This window comes from Nuphar pumila, chromosome 17 (genome assembly GCF_984573655.1).
Source record: "Nuphar pumila chromosome 17, dmNupPumi1.hap1.1, whole genome shotgun sequence".
Lineage (NCBI taxonomy): Eukaryota > Viridiplantae > Streptophyta > Magnoliopsida > Nymphaeales > Nymphaeaceae > Nuphar > Nuphar pumila.
In genome coordinates this window covers 7980724-7995690 of record NC_143265.1, presented here as the reverse complement: position 1 = coordinate 7995690, position 14967 = coordinate 7980724, and the positions used below count along the sequence as shown (strand labels likewise).

At 37.0% G+C, this 14967-nt stretch overlaps 1 protein-coding gene across 1 annotated transcript; it reads left to right on the top strand.

Moving 5' to 3' along the window:
* Window positions 1–291: 291 nt before the first annotated feature.
* Window positions 292–14439, top strand: LOC149811537 (GRIP/coiled-coil protein). Its single transcript, XM_089993765.1, has 3 exons — window positions 292–340; window positions 634–796; window positions 14187–14439. Exons 2-3 carry the CDS (start codon window positions 656–658, stop codon window positions 14253–14255), a joined length of 210 nt encoding a protein of 69 aa, XP_089849891.1. The 5' UTR covers window positions 292–340; window positions 634–655; the 3' UTR covers window positions 14256–14439.
* Window positions 14440–14967: the final 528 nt, after the last annotated feature.

Sequence of the window (14967 nt, the reverse complement as noted above, 5' to 3'; positions counted from 1 at the left end):
TTTTTATCTCCATTTTCCCACAAAAAAGTGGAAAATTGTGGGAGGATTTTACCCTCTCCTTGATAATGCATGTGGGGCCCACACAAGTAGGAAAATTTGTCCTTAAAGAAACTTTCTCTGCCATCAAACATGCCCTACCCTAAAGAAAAAAAAATAGGATTTTTTATTTTCTTTTAACAGCTTAAGCCCAAATATTTGACCTCTACTTGAGCTTTTGAAAAAAAAAAAGACCAAATTCAGAAATTGTATCTAATTATGGGCCGTTTTAAAATTTTCTAAAAGGGAAAGCCCTCTCGCCTAAAGTCTCAGCTCTCATCCTTCTCCATCGGAGACTACCGAGGTAATCTCTCTCTCTCTCTCTGCTTGATCACAGTAACCAATCGTTGATTGTGTTTCTTAGGTTCTTGATTGTAGTTCCATGCTCTGATTGAGCACGGCTTGCTGTAAAAACTTAGAAAGGGTCTTGGTAACATTACCCATGTTTTCATTGCTCCATGTGGGGAATGGAATGATCTAAACATGAGTTTTGTTGGTGGTGAGAGGAATTGTTCCTCCAATCTTCATAACCAACCAACCTTTGTGTCCTCAAATCTTTTGTAATAGTTGGGGTTTTCAGTTTTTCTATTCGAACAGGGCAGTTCTTGAATTCGGAACAATGCGTAGAAGGCCTCAACCGGTTCGCGAATCACTGCTCACAAGGGCAGTGAGTTCGGTTTTCGCGTTTGTGAGATTGGCAGAGTTTGAGATTCTCTTCTTCTTGTTCTTCGTCATCGCGTTCATTATCTTCAAAGATCTTGTGAGTACACTTAGCCCTTTTCATAATGTCATTTCACCTGCATTGGTTGGATTTTTCATATCGTGGTGATGAATCTTTGTTCCAAATCCAATTTGTTTCCGTAAAGATGTGTTTGGATTCAAGGATTTCTGTGGAATTTGGATCCAATCCCACAAAGTTACTCTTTGTGGCTGAAAAAACAGCCAAAGGATTTAGTGAAATTGAATTCAAATTCAGTAAATCCCTAAATCCAAACACACCCCAAATGATTCGCAAGAAAGGATCAGAAGTAGGAAGGCAAAGAAAGAATGCAAATTTGTTTTTTCTCTTCTTAGAAGCTTGATTGTTATAGACATTTCATGAGAAGCTCACCTCTGTATGGTCGAAAGCCTTGTGTATAAAGTTGTCTGGTCTCTTTGATTCAGAGGATTGGTGTAAGTTATTAGGGTGGATTGAAGAATTGCTTTCAGGCAGGATGCAGATCCCTGAAATAATGCTCAATCTGTTTAGGTGGACTGCGGTTGGGCCGGTGCTATGGTAGTCCTTTCCAAAGTAGGCTGATACCGCTGGTGGGAATCAAACAGTGTAAACTGCTGGGAGGCTGCTTAAACTGTTTCAGCAACCCCAATTTATCCCCGAAACCATTTGGATCAACTACTCTCTATGTGTACCCTTTTCAAGGACCTGCGTACAGAGGTCGACACTTGGACACACCATTTTACTGTCCGTACATACAAGTTTGTATTCAATTTATAATTTATAATTATATTTTCAGTTTATAATTTTATATTTTCAGTATATAATATATATTTTAGATATAACATATGTATATAAATTATATTAAGTTATTTTATTTTGTATTTATGTGATATATATATATATATATATATATATATATATATATATATATATATATATAGCCGTGTCCCCATACCTACATTTTTTGGAATTGCCGTGTCGTACCCTCTGTACTCGTACCTGTGCCCAGGTGCCTCCTTAATGTTGTTTCCATAGGTGGCAGTTATTAACTTGTGAACTCCATTAGATGGTGAGTATATAAATCATGATTAGTGGATTTAGTCTCTTAGCGGCAGAAATGATTGATAGTGGAAAGTAGAGTGAAATCATCTTTTGCAGTGTTCAAAACATTTGTTTGGTTGATTCAATCTTCTCATAGCTCATAGATAGGTTGTTAAATCCATCCGATTTACTTCACATGCATCTCTTCCACCCCAGAGAATGGCTTTCCTTCTCTATTTGTCCTCATCGGAGTCTATGATCTAGACATATAGGGTCTTTGGTAGCCATCATCATCATATTTCTCTCCCTTAACTTCATATTATACATAACAAAAATCAATGCATTCATCTTCTCTTGTTCTAAGTATATTTCTCTACTTTGAATGCACATTTAATTCCAAATAATTGATAATCAATTATAAAAATAATTGAACCTATAGAAATGTATTTAAAAACAAATACAGAGTCACATTGTGACATGTACCAATGAGAAGGTACTCAATTTCTTTCACAGCCCGATGCATTACACGTCAAACTTAGAAATTGAATTGCAAAATTCATCAACTCAGGATTTTTGTGTCCAAATGAATTTCACTAATCGGCTGCATTCAAATAAAAAAGTAAAAAAATAATAATAACATTAATAATGATACAACTCCTTTTATTTTTAAATGCATGGATTTAATAAAAACAATAAAAACATTGCAAACTTACCAGGATTTTTTAGTTTTCTTATTGTAATGGTTGCCTCTTTGCCAAACAACTCATTTGCCTTTTTAAATGCATTGATTTGTGTTATAATTTTCAATCGAACATTTGCATCAGAAACCAATTTTTCAATAAAATCATAAAAATCACTCATAACTTCTTCATCTGGGTTAAAATTGTCAGCATAATGAAATTGAGGGTTTAAATAATAGGCAGTTACATGCAAAGGATTATGGAGTTGTAAATCTCATCGTCTGTCAATGATCTCCCAAATAGGTTTATATTTTCTTTTCACGTTACCAAGATTCAAAGCAATTTCTTTATTTGTTATATCCATTGCCTCATACAAAAATCCCATAATAGGCCCATCTGCATCCACTAATCTCAATGCTTTCATGAGAGGCAACATAACTTTAATTGCATAAGATATAACAACCCAAAACTTATGATAATTAAGAACAATATGAACAATATTCTTAGCATTCACCTTCTTATCTTAATTAGATGATCTAAAATTTGAAGACAAAAATATCGACTTCAATTATTTCTTGTAACATCCAATGCTATGAAGCGTGAGATACGATGTGGGAAAACGAGTGACGGTTGGACGTAAAAGTTTCTTCTTGTTTGTTAACTTTCTTATTAAATTTAATACTCATGCATGACAATAGATATATCTTGAAATTTTGTCTTTTTTGTTGGATATTTTTTTAATATCTTCAACACCATATCCAGACAATGTGTCGCATGTGTGTCTAAAAACATGTTTTACCTACTGTCAACATATTTTCAGTTGTTACATAATTTGATGCATTATATGTAATGAATTACACTACATTTTTTTTATGAACTTATTTAACAACTTTTTCAAACAACTTAAATAAATTTTCAAATGTTTTTGTCATGTCCCTGATGTTAATGATGATTTGTTCACAAGAAAATAAATTAAATTTTTTTTCCTTTCGTCTGTCCAATCATCTGCCATAATACTGCAACCAACTTTGGTCCATTCTTTTTTGAAGTCTTAATATTTCATGTGTAGAGTCTATCTCATCTTTCAAAATCTACGTTCTGATTTTGTGGTAAGAAGGTGGTTTGAATCCTCGCCCATGATTTGCAATACTTTCTACCATTGGACTAAAATATGGACTGTTGCAAAGATTGAATGATAGCATATTGGCATAAAAAAACCTTTTAATGGCACGACATATGTCTTTTCTCTCATTCCTTTTGAATGTCGTATTAATTGTGGTTTGTTATGCTTTTTTGCTTGTAAATTGGTCTATGGGATCAGTTGTGCATGTTCTTGTTAAATCGACTGACATTCACATTATCGGTTGCTGATGATGCCGAACCAAAATAAACACTTCTCCTGATCTCTAACTTGCTTTGTTGCTCTTCTTGTTTCATTTTCTGCTGACCCCTTAGATGATTCTTAAAAAACCTTACTACATCAGGTGGAACATCATGACATGCACTTACACCATGTGTTGTGCCAACTAAGTGATGTTTTAGTCTTAAAATGCTACCTCTAGTATCTTTTTTACAGTAATTGCAAATTATGTGTCCAACAAGTTTGAGATCCTTAGTGGAATTTGGAACTTTAGTTCCATGATCCCTTCCTACATTTATTCCAATTCTCTTTGTTCAACTGCAAAACTTGCATATAAGAAAAGACTAAAACAAAGAATCAATTATAATTTAGAGTTATAAAGACAAACAAATGAACAATCAATTACAATTAGATATAAAAACACAAATAAAGAGATATAGAACTTTTCTCAGCTTACACATTTTACTACTTTATACTATTGCTTGCAGAAGATGTAGAACAAAAATCAAAAGTTAGCAAATATCCTCAATCAACTCATACAAACAAATAAATCCAATAGCCAGGGAAAAGATTCATGACTTTTAGTTACAGATTTACTAACCATAATAGCTGTAACAGAAAGTTAGATCCTCACAGTTTGTTGATAAGTATAGAACAAAAAAGCTCAAAGAGCAATGAGTATAGGAAAATTCTATTACCTTATCATCAAATTAAAAGTTACTTTCTCAAAGATCCAAACAATAAAAGATGTCATGTTACATGCTTCCAGAACTGAAAAACTCACTTGCACTTAAGACTAACCTAAACAGGTACACAAAAGAAATAGCAATAGTGACACACAACAATAGCTAAAAAATGAGCAAGGATCACATGCAAAATTTTCCTACATATCACAGACTAATGAGATAAACATCAAACAGACCATGATAATCATAAAAGACCCTAAAAGAATTAGAGGTAAAGATGCTATTCATGCACTGGGTTCCAAGTTAGAGTGTTAATTCTTGCTTTTCAATCTAGAGCTATGTTTTATCATATGTTGTTAGAATATTCAAGGTTGGATACCAGAAAGTCCATAAAATCTAGTACATCTAAGTTTCTAACGTTCATCGAGTCTTTCACAGAAAAATTAACTATGCATGTTTTCACAGAATTATTCAACAAAATTAACTATGCATGCTTTCACAGAAAAGTAAAAATCCATCTAATAAAACTTCAAAAAAATAAAAAGATACAAATAACAATCAAAAGAAGATGGAGGAGGCAAGCTGAAGGGAGGAAGAGAAGGAGAGAAGAAAAAGAAAAAGAACAGGTGAGAAGAATAAGGGAGCAGAAGAAGAAATAGTGGGGGAAGAAAAAGGAAAAGAGAAAATACAGGCGGTGAGAAAGAAGAAAGGAGAGGAAGAAAAGGGAGGAGGTGAGCAGAAGGGAGGAACAACAGGGGAGAAGAAAAAGAAAAACAGGAAGAAACAGTGAGGGAAGCAAGAACAAAGAGAAGAGAAAAATGAAGAGGGGGAGAAAGAATAAATGGAAGGAAGAAGAAGGGGCGGTACCTGTATCCCTTTCTTTTGGAGACACGAGAGAGGGGAGACGCAACACGAGAGAGAGGAAGAGTCAAAAGGTGAGAGAAAAGAGGGAGAGATGAGACACGAGAGAGAGAGAGAGAGAGAGAGAGAGAGAGAGAGAGAGAGAGAGAGAGAGAGAGAGAGAGAGAGAGAGAGAGAGGCCCTATTAAGACTGTATCATAAAACTGAAGTTGGGTCTCTAATATGGATCGGGTTTTCTGTTTCTGATGTAATATGTAATTTTAATGTATTCGGGTATGGATCCAAATCATAATTGATCCAACCCACTTTCTGTTTTTTGTATATAAATACATACATGGAATATGGCACGACTCCCAAGAGAAATGAGTCTCCCTTTGCTGCCGCAACTCTTCTTTTGATCCTGCTTCCTTCCTTCTTGCACTTCACGTGTACGGTGGTCCATTCTAACATGGTATCAGAGCACCATGCATTTGTGCATTGAATTGTCTCCAAAGAAGGTGTCCATAGAGACCGACGTTCCAGGTGAGTAGTGCCTTCCAGTTTTCTTCTTCCTCTCTCTTCTACTATCTGAATCCTTCCCCAGTCCTTCTATTTCTCACCAATATTTTTCTGTTTAAGGTCTTGTTATTCTCTTATCTCAATATAGATTTTTGTACCCTCGATCGGGACAGATCTGATTATTAGATCAGACCCTGTGTGACTGCAGGTCTGTTCACAGATCTGAGCGTTGTTCAACTCCAGATCTGATCGATTAGATCAGATCGTGCATGATTACCTTTATTAGTTTTGGATCTGAAGACTTCCGAGGCCTGAATTTGTCCAGGCGTGATTTCTTTTATCAGTTTTGAACATTCTCGTTTGTTTAGATTTGAACCCAAATCTTGCATGACTGCAGATCTGACTCTAGATCTGATCTATGTGATTTCTTTTATCAGTCTTGGATATGAAGATTCCCGATGCCTAAATTTGTCCAGGCGTGATTTCTTTCACCAGTTTAAATATTCTCGTTTTGTTTAGATCTGAACCCAAATTCAGATCTGAATTCTTTCTTCTAGTTCTATTCCTTCTACCTTTGTTACAATCCAGCTTGAGTTTTCCTTCCAAACTTTTCCTGCATTTATATTCCATCCGTCAGAATCTATCTTAGATCTGACGTTAATCCTTGAGTATTTGGCAGCAGTCAGACAGGTTCGTTTGCCATATTTTCCTTGTTTCAATTTTAGTTTTCATGGATTCTCCTACCCTGCCATCTAGTTTTTTAGGTCAACTTATCTATGAAAAATTCAATAACAACAACTATTTGACCTGGAAAAGGCAGATACTGCTTTTTATTAAGAGTCTCGACCTCTATGGACACCTAGATGGAACGATTTCTGCACCACCAGAATTTATTGTGCAGGAAGTTATGAACGATAAAGGAGAGGCTTCTAACAGGCTGATTCAAAACCCTGAATTTACTGCTTGGAGAAAACGAGATCAGGCTGTTGTAGCCTACATTACCTCTACTCTTTCACAAGAGGTTCTTATAGGTATTCCAGATGAGTGTTCAGCGGTGGAGCTGTGGGAACAACTTGCAAAAGCATTCACAAATTTTAGAAGCAAGAATTATGCATTTGAAGAGTGAGTTTCAACTTGTAAGAAAGGGGAGCATGACTCTTACAGAGTATATGAACAAGGTGAAGATCATCGCAGACCAATTGACTATGGTGGGTTGTATGATTTCTGATAAGGATAAAGTTCAACAAGTGCTAAACGGGTTTGGGTCAGATTATCACATGTTGGTTACATCTCTCTTGTGTCTTCCTTCACTTCCTAACTTTGAAGATCTTCGGGCGAAATTACTACAATATGAAATTTCCATCAAAGGCGAAGATGTAGGCAACAATTCAGGAAACCAAGAAGTATTGTTTGTAGGGACAAATTCAGGGAGAGGACGTGGTTACTTCCGAGGAGGACATGGACAGATAAGGAATAATCAAGGGGGTCGTGGATTGTTACCCACGCCTAGCACATCGAGCCTTTTTGGAAATCACAATTTTAAAAATGTTCCAACATGTTATTTGTGCAACAAAAAGGGACATATCAAGGCAAATTATTGGCACAACCTGCAAAACAAAGGTAAAATGAATATGACAGGATCGTCAAGCAGGGGAAGAGCTGGAGGAAATCAATGGGATGAAGACAATGTCAAGAATCTTTTGATATCAGCTTTGTCAGGATTAAATTTTAAACAGGGTGATCAAGGAACTTGGTACATTGATTCTGGAGCTGCAACACATGTTACAAGAGACATTGGTAAGATTTCGAAATCCATCCTTTATCATGGAAATGCAAGTATTAAAACTGGAGATGGAGCTCTCCATCCAATAACTTACACTGGAAATGTGAATATTCCTCTTTTCGATGGTTCCCTAAAATTGTCCAATGTTTTTCATTCTCCTAATATTGTCAAAAACATCATCTCTGTTTCTAAACTAGTTGATGACATTCATTCTTGCATTGAATTTACTCCTTCTTTTGTCTATGTCAAGGATCCACTCATGAAGAAGACGTTCGTTGAGGGAGAACGAAAGGGAAACATGTATATCCTAAAAGAAGCTCCTTTTTTCTGTTCGTAGAGCTGGACCAAAATCGTCCATTGGTCAACCATTCAAGTTGGATTCATCTAAAGATTGTTTAAGTCTGTCCTCGTATAATAAGTCAAATATTTGGCATCGTCGTTTGGGTCATTGTAATAATTCCTCTCTTGAGAAATTAGTGTTGAGTAGTCTTATTTCAAAGTCAAGTCAGTGTAATAAGGTTGATGGCTTACTTTGTTCTAGTTGTCAGTCGTGTAAGAGTCATGTGCTTCCTTTTAATCAAATAAATGAAAGAACTTCTTTTCCTTTTGAACTTGTTCATTCTGATGTTTGGGGACCTGCTCCACAATCCTCTTTGTCTGGTAGTCGTTACTATGTCACATTCATTGATAGTTATACCAGATACACTTGGATTTATTTTATGAAATACAAATCTGAGGTATTCAAATTCTTCTGTTTATTCCATGCTCTTGTTGTCAATCAATTCTCGACAAATATTCAACATTTTCAGTGTGATGGAGGGGAAGAGTATCTATCAAAGGAATTTACTTAATTTCTTCAAAATAATGGGATAAGGCATAGAATATATTGCCCACATACGCTACAACAAAATGGGGTCACGAAAAGAAAACATCGGCATATCGTTGAAAGTGCCCTAAAGTCTTTGGACAGAAGCATTTCACACTGCGGTTTATGTAATAAATCGGTTACCAATGAGGTTATTAAATTATTTAACTCCTTATTTCGTATTGTTTAGTACCCAACCTCAATACAGTCAATTGCGAGTGTTTGGATGTGTATGCTATGTTCATATTGATAGTTCCCAACGTAACAAATTTCAGGATAAAGCTTGTAGATGCAAGTTTGTTGGGTATGCTGATGAACATAAAGGATATCGATGCTATGATCCAGACACTCAACACATTAAAGTCTCACGAAATGTTGTCTTTGATGAGAACAATGTTGAAGACTCAAACAAGGAAGAAGAAGGCTATCAGTTGTGGCTTGCAAATGAGTTATTTGATCAACTGGAGATGGATAACTCTGCTCCATGTCATACAGTGATAAATGAGTGTGAACCCATGGAAACCAATGCAGGATCTAGAGGGAACATGTTGACAGCTGCTCAGGAATTTGTTATGTCTCCCACTGCAGATGACAGAAGGTTTAAAGGGGCAGTATATGCCGGGAGAAGAGTTACACCCCACACAACTGAGCGACACTCAATTGAAAGATGGGTAAGTTACGAGTACTTTTCCACAGAAATGCAGTTATATGTTGCGCAGGTTGAAAAACAAGAATAACCCATTGATTTTTCTAAAGCCTCCTTATCATCAAAATTGGCAGATGCTATGAATGAAGAAATGAGAGCCTTGCATGAATGTAGGACCTGGAAAATAGTTCCTAAGCCACTGGATAAGAATGTTGTAGGGTCTAAATGGGTATATAAGATCAAGTACAAACCTGACGGATCCATTGAAAGACATAAGGCAAGACTTGTCGCTAAAGGCTTCACACACGCATATGGAGAAGACTATGACGAGACTTTTAGTCCAGTTGTAAAAATGGGAACCATACGACTTGTGTTATCCTTAGCGGTTCAGCATGGACGACCTCTAAGTCAACTTGATGTTAAAAATGCATTCTTACATGGTTATCTAAAAGAAGTCTACATGGAGCAGACTCTTGGTTATGCAGAAAACAATCCTGAGACACATGTTTGTAGGTTGTGATGAGTCATCTATGGACTGAAGCAAACATCACGTTCATGGTTTGACAGTTTCTCCATTGAAGTACAACGATATGGATTCATTCGATCTCAACTTGATCATTCATTGTTTATCCTTCGAGAACACCAGGTCAACATCTTACTCCTCATATATATAGATGACATTATTATTACAGGAAATTCTTGTAAGCATATAGAGACCACAAAGGTCCTATTGAGTCAGAAGTTTAAAATGAAGGATCTAGGTGTTCTACGATATTTCTTGGGGGTTGAAGTGGATCGACAAAATACTAGTCTCTTGTTGACCCAACACAAGTATGCTCTGGATCTTTTGAAGAAATCAGGAATGAGGAATTGCAAGTCATTGAATACTCCTAGCGTGTTAAACCATAAACTCAGTGCTCAGGATGGGGAGACATATAAAGACCCAAAGTATTATCGTCGATTAGTTGGGATGCTTCAATATCTTACTTTTATAAGGCCAGATATTGTGTATGCAGTGAATCAAGTCTCTCAGTTCATGCATGATCCATATACAGAACATGAATGTTGTTAAAAGAATTATTAGGTACTTGAAGGGTACTCTTGGAGATGGACTTGTTTATCATCAATCAAAGACAAAAGGAGAACATAGACAACTTGAAGTGTATGCAGATGCAGACTGGACATGAGATCCAGACGATAGAAAATCAGTTTTCGGGTATTGTGTTTATGTTGATGGAAACTTAATAGCATGGAGTAGTCGGAAGCAACGTGCTGTTGCGCGTTCCAGTACAGAAGCTGAGTACCAATCCATGGCATCCGCTACTGCTGAAGTTACATGGTTAAGACATTTATTAACCAAAATAGGAGAGAGGGTGAACACTGCAAATCTGTTTTGCGATAATCAAATTGCCATACAAATTGCCTTCAATCCTATCCACCATGGTCGAACAAAACACATAGAGATCGATCAACATTTTGTTCGACAGAAAGTTGAGGACAAAGAAAATATCCCAACTTATGTACCAACAGGAGATCAGGTTGCTGACCTTCTTACCAAAGGACTTACGAGTGCACGATTTTGGTATCTCAAAGGCAAGTTATCCATGGTATTGGACCATGCACAACTTGAGGGACGATATTAAGACTGTATCATAAAACTGAAGTTGGGTCTCTAATATGGATCGGGTTTTCTGTTTCTGATGTAATATGTAATTTTAATGTATTCGGGTATGGATCCAAATCATAATTGATCCAACCCACTTTTTGTTTTTTGTATATAAATACATACATGGAATAGGGCACAACTCCCAAGAGAAAGGAGTCTCCCTTTGCTGTCGCAACTCTTCTTTTCATCATGCCTGCTTCCTTCTTGCAGTTCACGTGTACGGTGGTCCATTCTAACAGGCCCGACCCTAATTAGGGTCGGTCGGGCCTCCCCCAAAATCTTGGTCAAATGGTGATCTTTGACCCCCATTTGACATGGATTAATTGAGGCTCACACCTCACATTGAGGCGTGCCTTATAACCCATAAAGTGTATGCCTTAAGGATTTTACGTTATATGCCTATGCCTCAAGGCATAAAGGGCCTCGCCTTGGGGCGATGCTTGCTTTTTGCGCCTTGAGGCGCATTTTTAATAGCATTGCTTCTCCTTCAAGCTCTATATCCTTCCTGTTGTCGACATTGGTGAGGACGGGTTTAGGCTTTGAATCAGAACCATTCACCAACCCCCACAAGCCTTTGCCCCAAATGTGGTGCTTCATGATAGAAAACCACATCATGTAATTTGTATCATTAAGCTTGATGGGCCCGGCGGTGACACTCTCCTTGTCCTCCATAGATGAAGACTAAGAGAGAGAAAGAGAAGGTAGAGTAGAAGAGAAACATGAGCACTTGAATCACGAACACATGAGGAAAGATCCACGAGTGCACGAACCACAACCTCTCCACTTCAAGATGCAATAGGATCGCCAACTTCAAGGATCAAGAGTTCTATGGCTCTGATATCATGTAATGAAGTGAACACCCACACACGAGTCCAATGAGCACAATAATCCACCAAATCAGTCACTAAGGGAAAAAACACAAGGGCCACTAAGCACACTCACAAGGGCTACTAAGGGCACAATAGTCACGCACCAAGAGAGCACTCACAAAATAAAAAATAATATTTTGTTAATGTCTGAAATACACAAAGAATGCATAACATACAAGGGGGATAGAGTCCCCAATATATAAACAAAGAGGCCCTCCTACTAGCCTTTAGATTAGCTAATCCTAACGGTTAGCTAGGATTAGCTAAAAATAATAAAAAATAAATACAAAAAAATACAAAAAAATGAAAAAATAAAAAATATGAAAAAACCTATGTCACATGGGTGCGGGTGCGACACGGGTGCGGCGCGATTTTAAAATTTTTGGACACGGGCACTCAGCTATATATATATATATATATATATATATATATATATATATTAAAAAAGTGCAAAGACACAACACAGTCCATTGTGCACTGTGCACGACACTGTGCACTGTGACACAACCTTTTTTTATATTTTTTTAAATAAAAAATATATAAAAATTCATTTTTTTTAGTTTTTTCATCCTACAAATTGACATTTTTGGACTTGGTCAACGTTGACCGAGTCCAAAACAAGGACGGACTCGGCCTCGACTCGTTGACCGAGTCTGACTCGGCGTTGACCGAGTCCGGGCCATGTCCGAAGCCGCACCCGTGTCGACTCGGGTGCGGCGCCTCTCTAGCCGAGTCCGTGTGACATAAGAAAAACCATTATATATATATATATATATATATACATATAGATACATATATGAGACCTATGTATATATATATACATCTTTACATAGTCGATACCTTCATATATATATATATATAGTCACTAGAATATGAGAACTATAAATATGGGCATTTCCAACACTTTTCTTGCAAATCCAACTATGTGGATGTGCTTGGCATGGTGAATTTGCTAGGAATCAACTATTGGATTGTGTATTTTTGATGAAAAAATGGGATTTTTGAATGCTTGAATATTTATGAAGATTATGAGCCATTGATTTTAAAGCCTTAAAAAATTCTCGTTTATGCATCAAAATCGGATGATTCAAGAGCGGGTTCTTATAAAACCAAACATATAGATCACATCCATACAGTTAGATTCAAGAGAAAACAACAAAAAATTCATGAAAATCGCGGTTCACACATTAGTTCTCATATTTTCAGTTCTCATATTCTAGTATGTCGAATGGACTATCCTCGAATGAATGACACTCGTTCGTTGATGTGTTAAAAAAATGAATTAGCCGTGGTCAAGCTAATTCACTGGGCAGAAAAAATAGCTTTAGCGGACCGCCGCTAAAGGCTGTTTTAACTCAGACAAGTGTGTGCTGCTGATCGTGTGTGCGCTCGTCCGACGTAATGTCGAACACTCAAAGTGTTCGATGTTACGGGTCTCTCTCTCTCTCTATCTATCTATATATATATATATATGTGTGTGTGTGTGTGTGTGTGTGATCAGCCCCTCCTATATAAATTTTCTGGTTCTTTCCCTAGGGTTAACCCCATTTATTGATGCCGACCCTCTATCACTCTCTTTCCACCTTCCATCTCTTTTTTTGAAAGGCAAGCTGGGGTTAGGCAGACCCTCACCAGTTATTATTCAACGTACCGCTGGGGTTTGAACATGCAATGTCCCACCACAAGGACGTGCACTGACAGCTCCTACCAACCATGCGCACCCCTGTTGGTTCCACCTTCCATCTCATATGACCATTGGCTGGCCATTTTAATCACCCTCTGGGGGTTAGATGGTGTTCCCATTATTGCTGATTTTTTTGCCATTGTCTACTCAACTAATGGCCAAAAAATAGCTCCGATAGTGCCAACCTACCTGGACGGCACCCTACCAGCCATTTTGCAGCTAGCCATGGTCGAATTATGGCTAGAAAAGGATAAAAAAAGGGGATCAGAGAGGATGGTGATGGTGGTTGTTGATGGCTAAGATATGAAAGCGATAGAGGGGTGACAGGGATTATAACATGAAGGGTATGCTAATTACGTTGTGAGAAAGTGATGGTACTAAAGGTGGTGATGATAATGATGAATAAGAAGCACAAGTTAATGATGATGATAATTGATATGTTGTTTCATAAGAAAAAAAAACCCACAAAAGTAGGTTAAATATCATTCAAAAAAACAGTTATTCAAAGTTGCGTCAGTTGCTTGTTCTTTGTCGATCTTCCAAACAATATTTCTGTGCTTTCAGAGACTGTGTTTTGCATTAGGGGATTTTTTTTTTCTTTGTACCAGTTTTACAGCTAACCAGATTAATCATTAATCTACATGTTATCTGAACACCCCAAAGCTTATCATCAGATCTTGATACTCACTTCAGTATGAATAAAAACTTATTGATGGATGCTCACTTTGCTGAAAATTGCTGCATTCACACTTCTGACTAGTGAAACTGATGGATATACAAATATATTTTGCAGACTTCACGGCCCGAATACAATCAGATATTCGTGAAGAAGCCTGAAGGACCTGAATTCTGGCCTTTTTAGTAAGAAGTGAATTCATTGTCAATGTTACAAGAATCATTTGGTATTTTCTGATTATACAAAAGCATAACAAGAGCTGAGGATTCGGTTTTATGATGTCATCTTATGTGCCTAAGTTTATACAAATAGCATTTGTCCTGTATAAACTTCTTTGAGTTTAGTGTTAAGTGAATGTGACTTTTTTTTACCATAACTGTCTGTTTGCTTGTCACGGAAAGTGGGCACTTTCTGCGGAAACGCATATATGGGCGTGCATTTCCGTGGGGCCCAGAGGCAAAACAAATGCAGGCTTCCCTTTGCTTGTGGAAAAGGAGCAGAAAGTGTTCCCGTTTGGGGGGGGGGGGGTCCTATTCTGTTTCTGCATCTTCTGCAACATGCAAATGGACCCTAAAAGGTAAGTATATATTTCAAAAATGTCATTGCTTGTAAAAGTGATATGGTCATTTCAAGCAAAGTTAGTACACACGTCCACACAGGGTTAATCTATTCTGGTATAAAACCTCCATAGCTTATGATGGTACGCTTCGGATTTACATAAGACAAGAATTAACTTTTGAATCATGTTTAGCTTGATCTATTTACTATTTTCATTTGTTAAAGTTCCCTGAACAAGATGCTTTGAAGCTTTTTTAACCATCCTCAACTTCATGAATCATGTGCCATTAATTTTGCAGTCTTGGAATCTTCTGGTATATTATAGATAATTAAACCTACT

What these genes read in the sequence shown, in the direction of transcription:
- LOC149811537 (XM_089993765.1), top strand. Translation starts at nt 656, where the DNA reads ATGCGTAGAAGGCCTCAACCGGTTCGCGAATCACTGCTCACAAGGGCA. An exon ending in TCATTATCTTCAAAGATCTT is followed by an intron (nt 797 to 14,186) that starts GTGAGTACACTT and finishes TATATTTTGCAG; the next exon opens with ACTTCACGGCCCGAATACAA.